Below are 22,053 nucleotides of genomic sequence, written 5' to 3'. Positions count from 1 at the left end.
ATTATTATTATTTTCAATATAATCTCTTCCAAACACAAACTTCATCCTGTGCATGTTTAGGTCACATGGTGACACCTCAGCAAGTCAGAACACATCAAAAACTTTTTTTTTTAATGCAGTTACATTTAGGTAAATGTTTGTATAATTAATAAATGTAGTGCCACTTTTACTGCATTTATTTTTGGTATGATATACTAAAAATTCTGAACAAGTTTTCTAATGAAACAGCATCAGAAACTGAAAAATGTGTTCACTTCCACTTGACTGCATTGTATGTTGATGTTAATGTTTGCTTTTATCGTAACAGTACCAACCCAAATTATATATATATTTCCTCTGGATTATTTAATCTTTAAACGGGTGAAAAAAAGCATGTGTGTGAACTGTAAAATCAAGTCCATCACATTGACTTTATTTGCCCCTTTTCAGTGTGTTTCTCCTTCCGCAAGGGCCTCGTTGAATTTAAAAATAAGAAACCAAAACACGAATGCTCTACAGAAACTCCCACATGAGCTATACAGGAAACACAATTCAGTTCCTGAGTATGTTACACAGAGATATAGTGAGCTCCAGGAAGGATGTGGCCAGTGCTGCACTACGCTGGTTCGCTCTTCCTGCTTCTGTTCATGTGCTATATATACTGTATATGTATATATATGTGTTCACAGGCAGGGTTACACTATTCCACATTCTCTTCCCCTCTTAAAACAACCCCTTAGGTCGTAGAACTCAGTCTATAAATCCGTTTAAGCGTGCCCCAATAGGTCCCATAGCTCCTTTTAGAAGTTTCTACAAAAGTCATTCCCTGCATAATTGAGAGGAGCTATATTTTGGCCATCCCTATACTGAAAATGGAAAGAGGAGGGAGTTGTGGTTCTTTCTCTTCAGCTGGCTGCCTCCTTTTATAGACTCAACAAGGGCTGTGTGTTTGTCCCATGTGGTCACATTGAGGTACCGTGGCAGTGAACTCCAGGACTCACTTGTCACCCTGAGCTGGGATAGTGGCAGTTGATGTGTGGCAAAAGTCTGAGAACTGTCAGGCTGATTAAAGAGGGTACCAGCACATGGTGACGCCTCTAGAAAAGCAGGAATAAATTACAGTTTACCAAAGAGTGACAGTGTTTAGAAAATAAAACGGCATCGTGCAGCGGCATAACATCCAAGTTTCGGTCAGAAAAAAGCTGGAAATTGCAGCGTTTCTTTGCACTTGGAAAGAATGTCAGGTTGAGTAATGTAGACTTTAGCCAGCGCCACCTCCATGACAGGCCATGAAGTCACTGAGGTCAGGAGATCTTTCATTTTAAATTCCATATTCCTCCATGCCAATATGACCATCAGTAGCCCAAGTGTAAATATACATCTGTCACACATGAACGCTGAATTAAATATGTCAGGAAGCTTTGGCAAGAGCTCATCTCCATCCAGAGCCAGAACCCGGTTGGCACCTCTCAGTCTGCACGGCTTCCCGTTGCTGGCCGGTCAAACATCTAAAGAGTCTTCACATCCCAGAAGATAAACAGTTCATTAGTGTCTGCACTCATTCCTTTTCATATGTCGTTGGTGCTACAGTTGAAAGAGGAATAAAATCATTTTGACTGGAAACATAGATACAATCTTCTCATCATGCTGTGGGCTAAACCATGCATTTTCAGGTTCTCCCATTACATTAAGCGACAAAACTCCAGTTCATCAACCTTGGCAGCTTATATAGAAAGGATATTGGTTGAAATTAGGGTTGTTCGATTAATCGATTTTAAATCGTGATCGCGATTATGTAATTATCTGCAGACATATTAATGATTGATACCATATTAATGATTGATGGAAATACCTCTCAATACCTGCGACAAGTCCCCCATCGGAGAGGCTCTTTAGTGTAGGAGGGGGCGTTGTAACATGCCACCGGGCATCCCTCAAGCCAGATGCGGTAGACCGGCTCGTGTTCCTTGCAAAAAACTTGCAAATGTGAACAGCAAATGTAATGACTGACATTACACACCTCTACCTCCTTCATGGGTTGCATTATTATTTAGCATGCAAAGACCCAGTTTAGTTTAATTAGAAAATGTCTTGTTTTATTTAATTGGAAATATAACTTACTGTATGTTTGCAAGTGCTGATTTGCTAGTTTTTTTTTTCAGAGATAAAACTTTATATTTTATTATATTTTTTAAAACTTTTTTTCAACTTATTTTACAGAGTTTTGCACTTTATTCATTCATTTTTGGTTTAATAAGAGCAAAGTTTGCACTTAAAGCCCAATGGGGCAAATGTTCAATAAAAAAACAGCATATTTGAAATCATTTCTTTGCCTTTTGTCAATTCACAAAATAATCGTAATCGAAAATCGGATTTTGAGAGAAAAAAATCGAGATTTTATTTTTGGCCAAAATCGAACAGCCCTAGTTGAAATGGTTGTATTCAGTTGATAAATGTGACCTGGGCACACCCCCAGCAAATCTGAGAAGATGGACACCGCCACAAAGTCCAAATGGCTGATTATCCTACTGAATAAAAGATGGGAGTGGAATTTCTTACATTTCTTGGTAAATTATACATGAAATCTGTGGTGCTGAATTACGGCATCACCGTGTCAAGGTGCGTGATTAGACAGATCCTGCTGGGTGAGCGCAGGGGAAGATTTGTGCTCTCGCTCTGCGGCTGTGCGAGCAGAGGTTGAGTCAGGACAATGCTGAACGCCAACATGAGTTTGAGTGATGTAACGCTTGGGTTTTTGTGAGAGGCGTGAGGACTGGTGAAATGTCAAGACGGCAGCTGAAAGAAGCCAATGTGCGCATGTAGTTTGGCAGTACAGCAGCGATGCAGGGTTGTTGGGTTTTATTTTATTTTATCTTCTATTTTCTCGTCTGACAACGTGTTTAGAATCGCCTCCAGACGCTCTGATATACAGGTTGCAGCACAGCTGGCCTTCACTTCCCCCGAGATGAGCCATTCATTGTGTCTCTGTCATCCTTGGCCCTCAGAGTGACGTTGTAAATCAAGCAGATGTTCAGCATCGCTGTGGGATTAAAGGAGCCCTCTACAGGTACATTGAAAATCCCATGTTAGAGCTTCAGGAGAAAAGAACAACTCCCTTAAATGAATACAGCCACAAGGCTATTAGTGTGTGTCTTCTAAATTTTACAGGACGTTTAATTATTCAGCGTTTGGAAACATGAGAGAGGTTCGTCAAGAGCTCGGCCTCAACTGAGCGTAAGGCCTCAGGTGTACCTAGTGGACTGCCTCCAAACAAATTTCACCGCCCGCTTTGAAGTTCAAAGTGGTGCTCTTTCCCCCCTTCGTCTATTCTGGGATGTGCCAGATGTGACCTGAACAGACCGGCTGGCAAAGCACACCTTTCATGGTAATGAGGTAAGAGTGACGGTTCACCCCTGAGCCAAAAGGTCTGCCTGGAACACAAAGAGAAAAAGCACCTAAGAAATCCAGGGCTGACAGCACGGAGCGCAGTCTGGCCCAGATGCACAGAAATGCTTTTATTAAAACAGTGTGTCTGCGAGGAAAACCGTGCGATGTTTCATTTTGGGTAAGGCCACATGTTTCTCACCTGAGAGTGATTTACACCGTGCTGGTTGGCCTGAGCCTGTTCTCACTCGGAAAACTGAAGGCTTTTCTTTCCACCACTTGATGACTGCATGATCGGCTTGCTTCACCAAGATGTGTGTAGTGTGTTTCTTCTTTCTCCCAACAAACCTGGTGGCCCCTGCTGACTTATCTGCTGGTTCACACTAGCAGAGGCCTACTCAGTGCCAGCACCATAATGGAATCATAATAATGTCAATTTTTGTAGCTTACTGTCATTTTTAGAGGTCATGTACAGAAAGTCTTCTTGCATTCTTTGAAAAATGGCGCCATCCTCTGGCAGAGACTTGCAAACGCATGTGTCATGTAAAGCAATGACATCAGGTTGACACAGGGAGGAGGTGCTGCATCATGGAGGATGGTTTGGTATGTTTTACACACGAACCAGAAGAAGAGGAAGAGGGCGCAGCGGCTGCTGACAGGTCAAACCAGAACATGATGTTATCACATCAGCCACGTTCATTTAATGTGGTAACTTCCTTATTTGTTGGCATAAGATGTTTTCCTAATCTAGGAATTTCACAACAAATGTCTACATTGTGGAGATGGGTTAAGGGGTTTGTACCTAAAATGGAGAGATCTCATTCATCCTTTTCTTATCTCAGAAGGATGAACGATATAAAAATCTACATTCATACATTCTTATGAATAAGATGCACGACCCAAAACAATAGCCTTCATTCGTTGACTTAAATGACAGTTGAGACTGAAAACCAAATGTATTGCAATTCAGAGAGCAGACGACAAGAAACTGTATTGCATTATTATTGTGTGGCCTTATTTTTTGTAACTTTAAACTCCTGAAGCAAAAGAAAAAAATGCCATTAATCTTCAATGACATCGCATGCAGGTCCTCCATTTAAACAAACCTGCTGCTTTTACCGACACTTACTGTGACAATTTAATGACATGATGGCTGCAATACCGCACACAGACACGTGAGACAAATAACAATTTCTTCTGTTTGACATTTCTCCAAGCTGTACATTATATAATTCTTGGTGATTTAACCAAATTACTGATAATAACGGTCCTTGGCAGCAGCAGTAAGCTGCTGAAATCGTTTAAGTTGCACTGGTCATGTGGATTCTGAGCAGCCGGCAAATTATATGAGAGACATTACAGTGTGTGGATCCCTCTCTGACCCTGAGCATGTCATGACCACATGGCCATGGTTATGACGATATCTCTTTGTGGTAATCAAAGATGATGGAGACGGTCCCCCGAGGAAGTCCCTGCTGTGCAAGAGCTGCTCTATTCTTATTAAGAATAATGTGATCTGGCATTAGTTAGGGCTGTGACATTCGCAGTGACTGGTAGGGAATCGAATAAACAACAGAGGAGCTGCCTGAGAGAAAGGAGGCAAACAAAGAGAGAGCCGTCCATTATCCAGATATTCCAATTTAGCGTCAGAAGTGACATGTTAGTCCATAAAATCCTCAAATAAATACTTCTGCCCAGAGTATGCAATTAAAGCCGTCATAATGTTTTGCCCTCATCCCCGCTGACAGACATGCTGTCAGAGTGTGTTATCGTTTGCAGAGATTATACCAAGCGGTGTCATGTCACCATTTGTTTTGTTTTTTTTAATTAGGTCTCACCCCAGATCCCTGCTGGCTCATCGTCACAAATCCACAGGGTGACAGCAATGGATCCTGCAGCCAGATTCTAATGGAAAGCCGTTTAGCGTTTAGCCGGGACTCAGTAAGTGATACAGTTTCCAGGCGGACAACTGAGAGAAACAATTGGATAATAAACATCCCCTTTTCTAATCGGGATGTCGGACTGATCAGTTTAATGTGACATTTGCAAAGAAGAAGATATATGTTGAGAAGATTGTTATTGCCTTTTTGGGTCGTATAAGTAGAAATGGTCAAAGGAAGTGCATTTTATAGCAACCATCTAGATTTGGCTGCCACTCAAAGAGCTTTTACGCCTCATTCACTCGTTGAGGGTAATGTGACGTTTAGCTTCTTGCCAAAGGACAAGAAACTTCAAACCATCAACTCTTGTCGTGGCAGATAAGCTCGAGCTTTGGGTCCATGGTCATGAGATGAATGTGGATATGTTTCTCAACATGGCTTTGAGATTTGGAGAACAAAACAAAATGCAATGTAGTGACAGAACCTTTGCTTGTATTGAATTCCAGTGAACGTTGTAAAAATTGCAGGCAGCCATTTGTTGTTTGTTGAGTGGTTTGTGGGTGACAACAAAGATGCTCATTTCATGTAGATGAGTGCAGAAAATAAAACTCCAAAGCTCACATATAAACCAGTTTAGTGCTCCAGAGAACTAGGAGAAGTTCATGATCTGAAATCGTGTAATTGCACCGTTTGGAGGAATAAAATGTAACTTCTGGGACTGAGAATGTTTTCTTTCGCTTCAAGAATATGAAGAAAAAAAAAGCTTCCCGAAGGCAAAAGTACATAGATTTGAGCTCCAAGCTTGGTCAGCAAGGTTCAATAAAATAGTTTTTGCTTGATCTTGGATAAATAAAGCTTTCTATTTACAGTTCCCTTTTCTTAAGGCTTTGGTTTTGTTATTTTTGTATAGTGCAACTAACCTTTGATCAAATCTACATTTTTGGCATTAGAGGGCCTTAACATCGCTGAACCCGTAGGGCTTTCAGTTCATGTGACCTCAAGGAACATAGTTTATTTGCTATAAGTAGTTTCAGCAGGATTTTGATAGGCTGGTCATGTTTTTACTTCCATCCTGCCGGGAAATTTGGCTCATATCTGCTACCCACAGCACCATGTCACCTATTATTTTCTCCGGGGATTCGATGCCGTTTAGGTTTGAGCAGCAAAGCTCTTGCCATCACAGCTTCGCCACAACTGAGCGTTCACCATGTTTCCAAGATTTATGTCTCTGACATAGTGTGAACACAGAAGCCCTAGAAAACAGTAAATTCAAACAAACACCTGTCAAAAATAAGTTTCATAAACTGGGAAGGTAAAAGAGAGGACATTGTAAGCGCAACCTGCTATTTCTATGTTAAGCCTTCAGTGTTTAATTTTTGCAGGTTTGTTTTAATCCACATAGTAGTTTTCTTTCTTCTCAATCTTAAAATGCTTCTTCTGAACACTTCTTCCCTAACTCTTTTCTATTTGTTGCTTTTTTTTGATCTTCTGGGATGCTTCCCAGGTTTTGGAGCCAAAACTCAGTCATGCTTGGAGCTGTTGTAGCCTCAGTCTGAATCTGCTCTCCAGCTCAGCTTCAACAAACCAATCATGGCTTATGTTGCAAATCCAATCATTACCATCAGACAACTGGTTTAATATTCTATTTTACAGCAAAACCCTCAGGATATTTCTATAGGCTTGACTTGCATTTGAGTCTACTGAAACCCCTCTTCCCAAATATCTGAAGAATAGCATGCTTTGAAGCATTACACATTACAGTAAATAAAGCTTTTAAGGACAGACAATGTCAAGAATAAATGCAAAAAATCAAACCAGACACCTTTATCAGTTATTTGCCTATACAAAACAATCATCGTGCATATATTCAAACCTTAAAATGGGGGTTTTGTGTTGATGTAAACTGCTGTCCAACAAGTCAATACATACACATAGCTCATGTAAATAAACAACTGATGTTTTGTCTTGCCCTTAGCACGGCACCAATCCCCAAACATGAACCAAAACTGAAAAGCCATTAATGAAATTGATGTTATTTCACACAAATGTTGCAGCGAGTAGTTCCTCCTCTCTTAAACAGCCAGGTCCAAAGCTGTGCAACGCATGGTTGAAAATCCTGGAAAGATACTGGTGAACGGTCATCTTCTAGGAAGAAATGTGGCCAGAGAAAAAATAGTTAATGATTGTGATCAAAGATCATTTAAATGTTTTGTGAACCAACAAAGATCACCAGACTGATGATATTTGAAAACGGAAGTAAGGTTATTTCTTGACATACAATGCAAAGATAGCTGAAGACCACTAACCGCAAACAAAGGCTTCAGTTTGCTATCATGCATAAAGATTGGACTTTGGAGCGACATAAAAAGGTCACGTCGTCAGATGAGTTCAAGTGTAACCTTTTCCAGAGTGATGGGCACATCAGGAAAGAGCGGGTATATCGAGTGACGCACCCATCATGCTTAGCGTCCATTGTGCAGGCCTGTGTGAGATGCACCCCAAAAAAAAAAGGTCAGCTGTGTTTTCCTCCCAGTTGGACCCTTTGCTCTCTCTCTTTCTCTTTCCCTTTGAGTTGTGTGTGGAAGTCTTCTCAGAGTAACAAGTCAAGTCAAGTAAAATGAAATCGAGTCAAATCAAGTCGCTAACCTACCTGCTACCCGTGTTCACGTCTTACTCCTTCCCTTGTTAAGGATCTCTCGGACCACATCACAGAACTCTTCTCTCCGGCTATACCAGCAAACTCCTCCCTTCATATTACAATAAACTGTTTACCGTCACCTCTGTCCTGTTTGGGTCCAGTCTCCCATAAGCCTCACAAACTGATGACCTGAATAAACTAAATTACCAGGTTTTCCACCAGGTGAATTTTCTTCTTCCCTGCTTGCACAGGCATCTTACCAGGTAACAACTGCTCATGTGCGAAATCACATTGAGACTCTTTGGGGATCCCATTCTCAATTAAAGATCTTAGTGAGAAATTAACTCAGACCTTGACGGAATTAAATGTCGCTTCATTGCATAAGCTCATTGAAAGGATGCAATGGGGAAAAAAAGTGTGCCATAAAGTTGCATGGGTTCCAACAAAATATGTGTGTTTATGGGAAAAAACAATACTAAAGAAATAACTTTTTAGTCTAAAAAGTGATAAAAATAAACAAAGAAGCAGCAGATGACTGTCTCCAACCATATCATCAACCAAAGGCTGTAAAACATAAAAAACCACAAAGCAGCCATAAACAGCCATAAAGATTGATAAAGACACTGAGACTCAAATAACTAACGGCACAGACACTTTGCCGCCTAAGCGCTGCCTTTTACCCTCACATAAGTACCGGTAGGTGTTTTTCAGTACGCCGTTATCAACTTTGACCATATCTTATTAACGGTCAAACCAGGACGATTATGATAAATGAGACGTTCTCTCATCCATTGTTGTTCAGAATATTTGCCTCAGTTTTTGCAGTAGATGCAGAAAGCAGCTGTGTAAGCACAAATCTATAATTATCAACTAGTTTCTTGCTTCTTTCCTTGTCTCGTGACCTAGTTGTTGGAGGCCTGGGATAGTTTATATTACACACAGCTATGCACACCTCTTAATTTTTATCACTGCAACCTGGGTTCACATTAACAAAAACAAATAAACCATTCTAGCGTTTGTTTGTGCCCGTTAGATTTGCCCATGTGCTGTTTCTAGGTTAACTTTATTCCCAGAGAAACATCACTAATTTGGTTAGGCTTAGCTTTCGCTTGAACACAAACAACCCTTGTAAAACAGAAGAGCTGGTTCTACTCATTGCTTTTGCAATTAAGGAAATGACCATGTTGCTAAATCTAGAAGGTGCGCTTACAATGCTCCGAGTCATAAATCTGGATTAGCAATTCAAAAATGCCCCAAAGCCACTCCCACTGACACATCCTGTCCTATCTTTCACCAGATGTATAGAATGCAAGAGCTCCAGTTAAGTGAACTTGAACAATATATGAAGCTTCTATATGGGGCTGAAACATACCACTGATTTCTATAAAAAAATGTATCTCAAGTCAATTTCCACTGTGAATATAATCACTAACCATGCAACATCACACCATGCTTTCAAATGCTGAGATTGCACCACTATTTCTTGTCTCTTATGAGAAATAAAAACCGTCTGGTCTGTGGCTGACTACTGACTGCACTTTGGACTTATTGAACAAGAGGCTTGAAACATATCGGATCACTGCCATTTACAGCACAGAGTCCAATTTTGTGCAACGTCTACACACAAACTGGTAGTGACAATGTGTGCACATTCTTCATTCTTCAGTTCATGCAAACACAGATTTATTATTATTATTATTATTATTATTGTTATTGTTATTATTATTATTATTATTATTATTATTATTATTATTATTATTAGTAGTAGTAGTAGTAGTAGTAGTAGTAGTAGTAGTAGTATTAATAAAGACAAATGTAAGCCTGATATGGAATAAAAACAGGTGTTTGAATGATCAGGATCTGTAAAAGACAAACAGTTTTGTAAATGTTGTGAAAGCAATGTCTATACACATTTCCTTTCCTTGTCATAACTCAGTTTTAGTCATGACACTATACACAGTCTGATGCAACTAGCTCCTGAAATGAAAGAGACATAACCACAAACGGATGGATTTGACTCTCTTTGTAGCTACTGTTTTATTGACGATTTTAAGATGATGATTTTGTGTCATTCTGTGCTCATTTTTGGTCACTTGCGGCCCTTTTGCACTAGTCCCACCTCAGCTCGGTTCTACCCGCCACGGCCCCGTCTTGCGCTTTTGCACTAGGGGCTGAGGCGGGTAGAGCCGCTCCAAGCTGATACTTTTTCTGTAACCATTCTGGCGAGGTTCTAACCGGGCTGAGCAGGGACTTTTTCTGACATCACCACCCTCCGCACCACTGATTGGTCGGGGGGCGGGGCCGTCAGACGTTTGAATCAGGAAGCGGGAGTCAGCGCGAGAGCGACCCGCGGCTCGCGGCGATTTTATTATAAAGCGCAAAACGTCTGTTTGGTGATCCAACTCTGAGGTGCAGATGTTGAACCTGGTGGCTGGCGAGAGAATTAAAAAAGGGATGTAGACGGGCTGTTTTACTCTCAGCGGCCTGCGGCTCCAGCTGATTTCTGATCAGCGCCGACATGAACAAAGCGGTTGCGCAATCGCGTACGTCACAGCAGCTTCACCCCAACCCCCCCACTTCTCACCTGGCTGTGGAAAAACAAACAGGGACAAAACGGGTAGAGGCGTGACGAGCCGAGTCGGGCTCAGTAAGTACTAGTGCAAAAGGGCCATTGGTGACTTTATCTGGTCATGATTCATCACCTTCTAGTTTCTGGATCTCATTTGCATATCATTTGCATTTGCTCTGTTGTTTAGTCTCAGTTCTCAGTTCCCGCCGTCTTGCCCCTCAATCATCGGTTCCACATTGTGTCGGGAATTCAGCAGAACACTGCCACGTTCAGCTTTTTTTGTTTTGTTTTTTTGAACCAGCAGCCTGTCAGTTGCCTGTTACATCAAGGTCCTGACTGAGTAGCAGATTGTCATTCTGTGCTCATTTTGGGTCACTTGGTGATTTTATCTGGTCATGATTCATCACCTTCTAGTTTCTGGATCTCATTTGAGTCATTTTTATTACTGTTTCAAGTTGACTGCATCTCATTTCCCCATTTTATAGCGATTTCTAGTATTTTTATTGACCACTAACAAATGTTAGACATAACTTCAAAAATGCTGTCTGGACTGGGATGAGGACCCTTAGTTGGGCTTTGGGTGGATCCCTTTAGGATCCCATTCAAGAACAAGTGCAATATTTGAATAATAATAATAATAATAATAATAATAATAATAATAATAATAATAATAATAATAATAATAATTTCAATTTACATAGCGCTTTTCACCTGAAGCGACAGATCTCAGAGCGCTTTACAAAGAAGACTAAAAACAAGACTAAGAAACTAAGACAAAGCCTAGCTACTATGTAAGATAAAAAGTTGTGGGCAGCAAAAAAGAATATTTGAATAAAAGGGGTCAAGGGAAGAGTTCAGGGGAAAGCCTGAACTCTTATTTTAGTGTTTTTCTTTGCTGTGTTGTTTAGTCTCAGTTCTCAGTTCCCGTCTTGCTCCTTTAATCATCGGTTCCACATTGTGTCGGGAATTCAGCAAAACACTGCAACGTTCAGCTTTTTTTGTTTTGTTTTGTTGAACCAGCAGCCTGTCAGTTGCCTGTTACATCAAGGTCCTGACTGAGTAGTAGATTTTCATTCTGTGCTCATTTTGGTTCACTTGGTGATTTTATCTGGTCATGATTCATCACCTTCTAGTTTCTGGCTCTTATTTGAGTCATTTTTATTACTGTTTCAAGTTTGATTGCATCTCATTTCCCCATTTTATAGTGATTTCTAGTATTTTTATTGACCACTAACAAATGTTAGACATAACTTCAAAAAGGGTGTCTGGACTGGGGTGAGGGCCCTTAGTTAGGGGTTGGGTGGATCCCTTTATGATCCCATTCAAGAATAGGTGCAATATTTTAGTGTTTTTCTTTGCTCTGTTGTTTAGTCTCAGTTCCCGTCTTGCCCCTCAATCATCGGTTCCACATTGTGTCGGGAATTCAGCAGAACACTGCAACGTTCAGCTTTTTTTGCTTTGTTTTGTTGAACCAGCAGCCCGTCAGTTGCCTGTTACATCAAGGTCCTGACTGAGTAGCAGATTTTAATTCTGTGCTCATTTTGGGTCACTTGGTGATTTTATGTCAGGCCTTTGTCAGGCTGGTAAGGTGAGGACCCAGATGCAGGAGACCGAGAGAGGCCGGAGGCAGGAGTTCTCAAAAAACAAGGATTTATTCCACAAAACGAGGCAAAAACCAAAAACCAAAAACCAAAAGCGCTGCTTGGCAGGATAAAAACTAACAGGAACAGGGATAAAAAAAACTGGAGCACATGGAGGGAAGCACAGTACAGACCGACAGGGAACAAGGGAATGACAAGACCAGATACACTCAGCACTCAGGGGATAACGAGACACGACGAGACACAGGTGCAGACAATCAGGGCAGATGGGACACAGGTGGGGCAAAACAGAAACTCAAAGACTGGGGGGGAAGTGTCAAACCCTGACATTTTATCTGGTCACGATTCATCACCTTCTAGTTTCTGGATCTCATTTGAGTCATTTTTATTACTGTTTCAAGTTTGACTGCATCTCATTTCCCCATTTTATAGTGATTTCTAGTATTTTATTGACCACTAACAAATGTTAGACATAACTTCAAAAATTGTGTCTGGACTGGGATGAGGACCCTTAGTTGAGCTTTGGGTGGATCCCTTTATGACCCCATTTTTCTTTGGTCTGTTGTTTAGTCTCAGTTCTCAGTTCTCGTCTTGCCCCTCAATCATCGGTTAAACATTATGTCGGGAATTCAGCAGAACACTGCAAGGTTCAGCTTTTTTTGTTTTGTTTTGTTGAACCAGCAGCCTGTCCGTTGCCTGTTAACTCAAGGTCCTGACTGAGTAGCAGATTTTAATTCTGTGCTCATTTTGGGTCACTTGGTGATTTTATCTGCTCATAATTCATCACCTTCTAGTTTCTGGATCTCATTTGAGTCATTTTTATGACTGTTTCAAGTTTGACTGCATCTCATTTCCCCATTTTATAGCGATTTCTAGTATTTTTATTGACCACTAACAAATGTTAGACATAACTTCAAAAAGGGTGTCTGGACTGGGGTGAGGACCCTTAGTTAGGGGTTGGGTGGATCCCTTTATGATCCCATTCAAGAACAAGTGCAATATTTTAATAATAATAATAATAATAATAATAATAATAATTTCAATTTATATAGCGCTTTTCACCTGAAGCGACAGATCTCAGAGCGCTTTACAAAGAAGACTAAAAACAAGACTAAGAAATTAAGACAAAGCCTAGTAGCTACTAAGTAAGATAAAAAGTTGTGGGCAGCAAAAAAAAATATTTGAATAAAAGGGGTCAAGGGAAGAGTTCAGGGGAAAGCCCGAACTCTTATTTTAGTGTTTTTATTTGCTCTGTTGTTTAGTCTCAGTTCTCAGTTCCTGTCTTGCCCCTTTAATCATCGGTTCCACATTGTGTCGGGAATTCAGCAAAACACTGCAACGTTCAGCTTTTTTTGTTTTGTTTTGTTGAACCAGCAGCCTGTCAGTTGCCTGTTACATCAAGGTCCTGACTGAGTAGCAGATTGTCATTCTGTGCTCATTTTGGTTCACTTGGTGATTTTATCTGGTCATGATTCATCACCTTCTAGTTTCTGGCTCTCATTTGAGTCATTTTTATGACTGTTTCAAGTTTGACTGCATCTCATTTCCCCATTTAATAGTGATTTCTAGTATTTTTATTGACCACTAACAAATGTTAGACATAACTTCAAAAAGGGTGTCTGGACTGGGGTGAGGACCCTTAGTTAGGGGTTGGGTGGATCCCTTTATGATCCCATTCAAGAACAAGTGCAATATTTTAGTGTTTTTCTTTGCTCTGTTTAGTCTCAGTTCCCGTCTTGCCCCTCAATCAACGGTTAAACATTGTGTCGGGAATTCAGCAGAACACTGCAACGTTCAGCTTTTTTTGATTTGTTTTTCTGAACCAGTAGCCTGTCAGTTGCCTGTTACATCAAGGTCTTGACTGAGCAGCAGATTTTAATTCTGTGCTCATTTTGGGTCACTTGGTGATTTTATGTCAGGCCTTTGTCAGGCTGGTAAGGTGAGGACCCAGATGCAGGAGAGAGAGAGAGCCCGGAGGCAGGAGTTCTCAAAAAACAAGGATTTATTCCACAAAACGAGGCAAAAACCAAAAACCAAAAGCGCTGCTTGGCAGGATAAAAACTAACAGGAACAGGGATAAAAAAAACTGGAGCACATGGAGAGAAGCACAGTACAGACCGACAGGGAATGACAAGACCAGATAATACTCAGGGGATAACGAGACACGACGAGACACAGGTGCAGACAATCAGGGCAGATGGGACACAGGTGGGGCAAAACAGAAACTCAAAGACTGGGGGGGAAGTGTCAAACCCTGACATTTTATCTGGTCATGATTCATCACCTTCTAGTTTCTGGATCTCATTTGAGTCATTTTTATTACTGTTTCAAGTTTGACTGCATCTCATTTCCCCATTTTATAGTGATTTCTAGTATTTTTATTGACCACTAATGTTAGACATAACTTCAAAAATGGTGTCTGGACTGGGGTGAGGACCCTTAGTTGGACTTTGGTTGGATCCCTTTATGATCCCGTTCAAGAACAAGTGCAATATTTTAATAATAATAATAATAATAATAATAATAATAATAATAATAATAATAATAATAATAATAATAATAATAATAATTTCAATGTATATAGCGCTTTTCACCTGAAGCGACAGATCTGGAGCGCTTTACAAAGAAGACTAAAAACAAGACTAAGAAACTAAGACAAAGCCAAGCACCAGCAGCCTGTCAGTGGCCTGTTACATCAAGGTCCTGACTGAGTAGCAGATTGTCATTCTGTGCTCATTTTGGGTCACTTAGTGATTTTATCTGGTCATGATTCATCACCTTCTAGTTTCTGGATCTCATTTGAGTCATTTTTATGACTGTTTCAAGTTTGACTGCATCTCATTTCCCCATTTTATAGTGATTTCTAGTATTTTTATTGACCAATAACCAATATTAGCCATAAATGTCATGTCATTTCCACACCCACACATGTTTTTATGAAAAACACATTTTGTAAAATAGAGTTAAGCCAATTATTGTTGTTGTGTTGATAGATTGATGATTGGAAGTGTGGTGTATATATATGGGTTGAAAAATATCTGATTTGAAAATGTATAATGTTAAATTAAAGGTTTCTGTAACCTAATATTAAGCGTTTTTTAGAGTTAATATTGCAAAATCATTACACTTACATTTCTAAGAAATACATAAATGTTGGATTTGGACAGTTGCCAGTGTAATCTTTGATCAAATATGCTTACAGTACAGAATCTTTAAATATTTTTGCTTTAAAACACATTTTTTGGTAGGTGATGGAAATTACATTTTTTTGCCTAGTCTGGAAAAAATGCCAAAAATGTAATATTAATCATGAAAAATTACTACAGCCAGCATCATGGCAGGTATGTAGGCAGAATGGGAATACAAAGTATACCAATTATTTAATTTAAAAATTCTTCTGAATTTTCTGAAAATGTCCAGGTCAAAATGTACCATAGTTGGAGAATCACCCAACTTCAAAAATGGTGTCTGGACTGGGATGAGGACCCTTAGTTGGCCTTTGGATGGATCCCTTTATGACCCCGTTTATGAACAGGTGCATGTGGCACATTTTCAACCTCCATTCCTATAGATGTCACTATAATCAAACCTCCCTCCCATTCATCTCCACCCCTCCTCCTCCTCCTCCCATCCAGCCAAACCTCCGCGAAAGGGTGTGCGTTTTGAAGGTTGCACGTACCGACATCACCGCAGACCAGGCAGCTGGACACCCCGGACACAGACCTGCAGCCCCCGCAGCGGAGCTGCTCTCCTCTCCCTCCGAGCTCCGAGCTCCGTCCCTCCCGGACACACACGCAGGAGATGCCGCATACGCGGACATCATTCCCGTCCACCCTCAAAAAAAGTTGAGGTACACATGGTAGAGGGCAGAATGCGATGTGGCAAGCCGTGTGGCTTCTCCTCCTCCTCCTCCTTGTCTCTCAAGGTCAGCATCTGAGCTCCAGCTCCGTCACTCAGTCTGTCGGACGAGTTGTGCGGGCAGCCGGGAAGGAGCAGGACGGCTCGGGGAGTGGGATGGATGGAAGCCGCCGCCGGCTCTACCTGAACACTGACACCTCCAACCGACGGGGACGTTGACAGACGGGGAAGCGGGGGAAACTTGTGAAAAATCTCCAGCCGCGGAGAGAGAGAAACACGGTCGTCTGAGCTCACGTAAAGGAGAAACTCTGTTGTTTCCTGCTTCTGTTCGCCGACCACCACCGTCAGGAGCGACGGTTACCTAGGCAACCGCGGTGGTCCTAACGACCGTCGTTCCATTCCAAACTGACCAAAATCTCCCTTTTGAAGAGTTGGTTGATTATTGTTGCATTGTAATGTTAAAACCGACTCAACTTCCTTGACTTCCTTGAAGTTGCTTGGTGTGTTTTTTTTTTTTTTTCTTCAAACGGGACTTTTTTTTTTTTTTTTTTTTCCACGCCGCTTGTGTTATTGTCGCTCTCCAGCACCATGGCTCGGAGCCCGGCTTGGAGCCCGGCGGGCGGCCGGAGGACTCTCCCGCTGCAGCCGGGGCTGCTGCTGCCGCTGGCGGCGGCGCTGCTGCTGCTGCTGGCTGGCACCGCCGCCTCCCCGGCCGTCGACGACCACGGGAAACACCAGAAAGTCGACAACCAAACGCACAACTTCACCAAGAAGGCTTTCCCCGTGCTCAGCTTCGAATATGCACACATTAAAACCCCGTTTGAGATCTCGCTGTGGGTGCTGCTCGCCTCTTTGATGAAACTAGGTGAGTATGTGGATGTCACCTGCATACACCATTTAACTATTCCTTCAGCTGATGCCCCCCCAAACTAAAAACAAGCATTCAGTCAACACTGGAAAACAAACAATACTTACCTGTTATAGTCTCATAACACGTGTGAACTTAAAGTGGACCTATTATGGCATCTAATACCTATTTTAAACAGGCCTTGAATGTCTTAAAAACAAGCTTTTGATAGTTTTTGCTAAATAAATGAGAAATTCAGCCACTGAGCTAGGGCTGGGCGATATGGACCAAAAGTCATATCTCGATATTTTCTAGCTAAATGGCGATACTCGATATATATCGATATTTTTTCCGTGCCATAATTGGGGTTTCCCCCAAAGCATTATAGCATAGCATCTCTGTTAGCTTCATTTTTTCTGAGGCAAACCCTTAAAAAAACAGTCAGTTTTAATACAAAGCCTCGTGCCAAATGTCACACAGGTACCTTTATTAACAGGTCTGCACAATATCAAAATGTATAAAACAAATGAAATAAAAATAAACTGCCTGCATATATAGAATAAAAATGCTTCTTGAATAAAATAAAACAAATATCCCTTTCCTGCATAACAATTCAATTAAAATACACTGTGCAATTAATACAATGTAGACAGTAACAGGCAGACTTTTCCACTGAGGTTGACAGTTGTGCAAATAACAAAACATTTGTGCAAATCTCAAATAAAACATTCAAGTCAATTTGTCACAAAATAAGCTATATCAAAATCATAAAAAAAATAAATAATTATTATTATTATTTTTTTAAATCGATATAAACGATATTGTCTCGTACCATATCGCGTTTGAAAATATATCGATATATATTAAAATCTCGATATATCGCCCAGCCCTACTCTGAGCCATGTCTTTATCTTCCAATTCTCTAACCTCATTATCTATGCAGGATTCTGAGTGGGCAGGGAGGCTATGATAATGATGCACTGTGCTGATTGGCTGCCTGAATGACGCGATACACCGCTATGAAAAAATGGCGGAAGCTCCGGCCGGCGGAGTTACACCGTGTCCTAACTGCATGCGATGCGAGCAAGCGTCGGCGACAAAATCAATTCCATTGCTTTATTTTCTATTGGACTGTCCTAACTGGCTGCAGCGACGCGGCGCGCCATTTTGAGCTGAACATTTGTCGGACGCCCTGCTTCTATTTTCTTCCTGTCGCTCGCGTTGAAGCCGGTTGAAAGCGCTGTAGGAAACAGTCATGGCTGATCCAGTTAGTTGAAATGAGAAGTTATCTCTATGATACCTCCTCAGTTCACTACAAAAACCTCAATAAAGTGGCAGCTGGCTGGAGGGAGATGGACAGAGAGCGTCCGATGTCACGCAGTGCGACGCAATAGTCGGACGCTCGCATGCAGTTAGGACACGGTGTTTAGTTGTGGGCGTGGTTTGCATTTTGGTTACGTAACGAAAGGGAGCAGAATCTGAACGGCTCGTAGAAGCCACATCACACTGGATGGATCATCCGGGCGGCTGTACAGACACTGCAGAATTTGGTTGCTTTCCTCCTTCTCTGAGTTGGCAGGCTGAGGGGAGACCACTTTATATATGATAAAGCAAGAAAAAACATGTTTTTCATAATAGGTCCCCTTTAATTATTCCTTCAGCTGATGCCCCAAACTAAAAACATGCATTCAGTCAACACTGGAAAACAAAACAAAAACAAAAAATACTTACCCTAAAACTGTTATAGTCTGATTAACACATGTGAACGTAACATGTTCTGGTTAGTATGTGATGTCTGGACCAGGCTGCTTGTATTGCATACCAGTCAAAGTTGTTACCTGCTGCTGTTGCCTCATACTTTTGACCACAATAGCTCAGAAGTTGAACCTGTAATGCTGGTCATCCAGATTGCTCATCAGGTTTGCCCATTATGTGCGGCAAATATCTCTTTGAGCTGTCATTGCAGCTGCAGTGATGACAAAGCAGCCTGATACAGCAGTGTGGATTGGAAAAAGTGTCACATTTGGCACGTTTCTAACACTGGATGACCACCTGCTACTTCCTTGTGAGGCAGAGCCTTGTTACATTACTATGAGAGAGAATAAAATCAACTTGTGTTGTCAGCAGTGATGCAAACAAAAATATTTTAGTGTTTTTCCTTGCTCAGTTGTTTAGGGTCAGTTTAAATCCTCTCCTTATTCCTCTGCACACTGTCCCGTCTTGCCCCTCAATCATCGGTTCCTCATTGTGTCGGGTGTTCAGCAGAACACTGCAATGCTCAGCTTTTTTTGTTTAGTTTTTTTTTTAACCAGCAGCCTGTCAGTTGCCTGTTACATCAAGGTCCTGACTGAGTAGCAGCCTGTAGCCAGGGACAATGCTGCCTCACTGTCTGGGCAAGAAGCCCAGAGTCTCAGGGGAAAGAATGGGCAGAGAAGAACCACCTGGCATGGGGGGCTTTACACATAGGACACAGCTCAAGGACGTCAAGTGCAACTACAAGCATAAGGAAAGTGAATGAGCTGAAGGAATTAGGCTAACATCAGTGGAAAGTATCTGATCATAACGGCGCTGTTGAAAATAAGCTGTGGGTAATTCTCTGTTGCTGCTACACAACTCATCCTGATTCATGATCATAGACTCTGAAGCCTAAAAGCAAGTCCACCATCCATTTATTCCTAAAGCAGCTTTCCCTGTTTGCAATGTTGTAGTAGTTAGTTGCGCAAAAAAAGTAAGCAGGACCTCTTTCAATTATGAGTTTTTGTACCATGATGTAGAAAATAAACTGGTCCTTATTAGGTCTTGAAATTAATTACCTCAGATGATTGAAATAACAAATCATATGTTGTCATTTTATTTTACAGAAGCTAAATGTAAAAGTTGAGTAATACATAGTCTTACCACTTCAACATCAGTCAAGAAGTTAAACAGATTCCAGGTGTTGAAAATTCTTGCTGATCAAATACTATTGATCAAATAATCAGCAAATTGGAATACCTCTAGAAAAGGAGAAGGTTCGTTTGGTGGTCTTTAGCATTCAGGTATGTGTTAACACAATGCCAAAGGAGAAAGATATCAGCAATGGTCTTATAGAAGCAAATGTAATCTGGAATTCATCATTCTAAAGTGAGAACAAGGGTTTACCTGTGCAATATATTTGAGACAGTTGTCAATCTTAAGTAAGTCCACCCCAAAGTCAGGCTGTGCAGTTCTCAGAGAAATAGCAAATACTTCAAGAACTACATCTCAGATTCTACAGGCCAGAGTTAGCATGCTAAATGTTAAAGTTCATAACGGTACAAGTAGAGAAATTCAGAACAAGTGTAGTTTGCTTGTAAAGGTTACCAAGAAAAAACCTCTTCTCTCTAAAACTTGTCAGCGCAACTTCAGTTTACAAAGTTGAATCTTGAAAACATTAACACTTCTCTAACAATGTTCTTTGGACAGATGGGAACAAATTGAATATTGCGTAACAGTTTATTTGAAGAAAACCAAACTAAGGCTATCAGCATGAACACCTTACACCAGCTCTTAAGCATGGTGGTGGAAGGGTGATGGTTTGGTCCTGCTTTTCAGTCAAAAGAACTGCTACTGAAACCCACGATGACTCAGAATGCACAAGTGGCAGTAAATGTGTACTTAGTAGTCCTCATGAAGTGACTCAGATCTTTTTTCCACCATGTTAAGGGGGAAATGCATTTTAAAAGCCTTGTTTCAGTTATAATTAGTTGGCTGTCCTTCTCATAATAATCTGAATCTGATAAGATTCAATTCAATTCAATTCAGTTTTATTTATATAGCGTCTAATACAACATATGTTGTATTACCAGATTCACTGGTAATTCAAGAGCAGACAATCAGACACACCTTGAGATACATATGATGTATACATATGTCAGTGTCCTGGATTCCTGTCCTCCAGCAAAGGTTTTTGTAATATGTTTCACAAGTTCAGTCAGGTTCACCTTTTTCTTTAAATTCAAAGCTGACCAAACAATTTGAAGAGCTGTGTCACCCCTGTGTCTTACTTAATAATAGCTGTGCACGATTACATTCTCTTAGCTGATATCATTATGGGTGTAGCTTTTGCTGCTGTTGGGGTTGAACTGTAAACTAAAAAAAATTAACAGATTGGAAAAGTTCTCATATGGGTCTCTTATAAAGGGTAACATGGAGATGTTTATACAGAATAGTTGTAAGGTTTCCTAAAGAAATACAGAAATGCAATCTTGTTATTTTCAATCTAGGTTTGCAGGGTGACAATAAATGGCACAAACCACAAATCTTTCCATGCTTTACTTGCATGCTTTACTACTACTAACAACGGTACATCATTAAGAAAAAAAATCATACAGGTACGACATGTTCTAAGCAAAGCTGCAGAATACCTACTGATGTGATAATGTTTTCACATTGCAGATTTAACTTTTTGTTTTTCTGAGATGAAGTTGTTTATAGTTATCTGACCTGATTATATGAAATCACACAACATTAAAATGCCAATTGATTTTTATGCAGCATTAACTAGATGGTTGATTAAAACAAAAAAATCGAGGCATCAATCCACCTTGTTTTGAGTTTCAAACTGATTCCAATATGTACTTCCCAATAACTGATGCTAATTGTGATATCAAAGTGTGACTGTTGTTGTTTTTAAACTGAATTATTGCAATGAACGTTCAAAAACTAGATGAATAAATAAGCAAGTATATTATGTAACCCTTCAAATAAGTAAAACAGAACAATGTTTTTTATGAACCTGATAAATAAAGTAGGGCATAACACATTAAACTCTTAAAGTTTTGGAATTTGAGTTAAATATTTTGATTGACGTTGTCATTCTGATAACCGACCAGTAAATTGCATTAGTGTCAAACATTCATACCAATATTGGATTGCATCAGTTCCATCTCTATAAAAATGAAAAGTTAGACTACGAGTAAGCAATAGAGCCACGTGGCGGTAGAGGTATTTTTAAAACATTAAGTGTACTGATTTGTTCAGGTATTCAGTGGAAATTTATGAATGATGAGTCATCATTCCTAAACTATGGTTGTCAGTTTTACCCTCATCTTACACCTGATAAACTGTGGCGCATTTGGTTTTATATAAGGACATGTTATAACTAGATGGGATCCTGTAGTTTATAAGTGTTTGTGTTTGTGTGTGTGTGTGTCTTGTGGGACTATACGCCCCTAATTCATTCCACAGTATTATTTGCAATGATAGAAAATTGAAACGTGACTTTTACCGGTAAATCAGGCTCTTACAGGCTGCAGGATATTTTCAGATTGCAGAGG

General features: G+C 40.5%; 1 protein-coding gene and 1 long non-coding RNA gene across 5 annotated transcripts in view; one reads left to right on the top strand and one right to left on the bottom strand.

Annotated features, from left to right (window-relative positions):
• Positions 1 to 251: 251 nt before the first annotated feature.
• Positions 252 to 3,997, bottom strand: LOC133441094 (uncharacterized). 2 transcript variants are annotated; one of them, XR_009782393.1, is made up of 4 exons: positions 3,814 to 3,997; positions 3,566 to 3,746; positions 3,232 to 3,410; positions 252 to 1,496 (listed from the first exon to the last, which is right to left on the bottom strand). It is a non-coding gene; the product is annotated as an uncharacterized LOC133441094 (long non-coding RNA). The 2 variants fall into 2 exon arrangements; XR_009782392.1 differs by lacking the exon at positions 252 to 1,496 and having other exon boundaries at positions 2,820 to 3,410.
• An 11,734-nt stretch (positions 3,998 to 15,731) lies between these two features.
• The window catches only part of slc9a1a (solute carrier family 9 member A1a), a 33,279-nt gene continuing 26,957 nt past the window's right edge, over positions 15,732 to 22,053 (top strand). For all 3 annotated transcript variants that reach the window (XM_061717294.1, XM_061717293.1, XM_061717292.1), the window contains exon 1: positions 15,732 to 16,774. In XM_061717294.1, coding sequence (XP_061573278.1) covers positions 16,498 to 16,774 — 277 coding nt within the window. In that variant the 5' untranslated portion in view covers positions 15,732 to 16,497. The remainder of the gene's footprint in view (positions 16,775 to 22,053) is intronic.

This window comes from Cololabis saira, chromosome 3, assembly GCF_033807715.1.
Source record: "Cololabis saira isolate AMF1-May2022 chromosome 3, fColSai1.1, whole genome shotgun sequence".
Classification (NCBI taxonomy): domain Eukaryota; kingdom Metazoa; phylum Chordata; class Actinopteri; order Beloniformes; family Belonidae; genus Cololabis; species Cololabis saira.
Note: the sequence above shows the minus strand (reverse complement) of the source record. Positions and strands in the feature narration are given on the sequence as shown.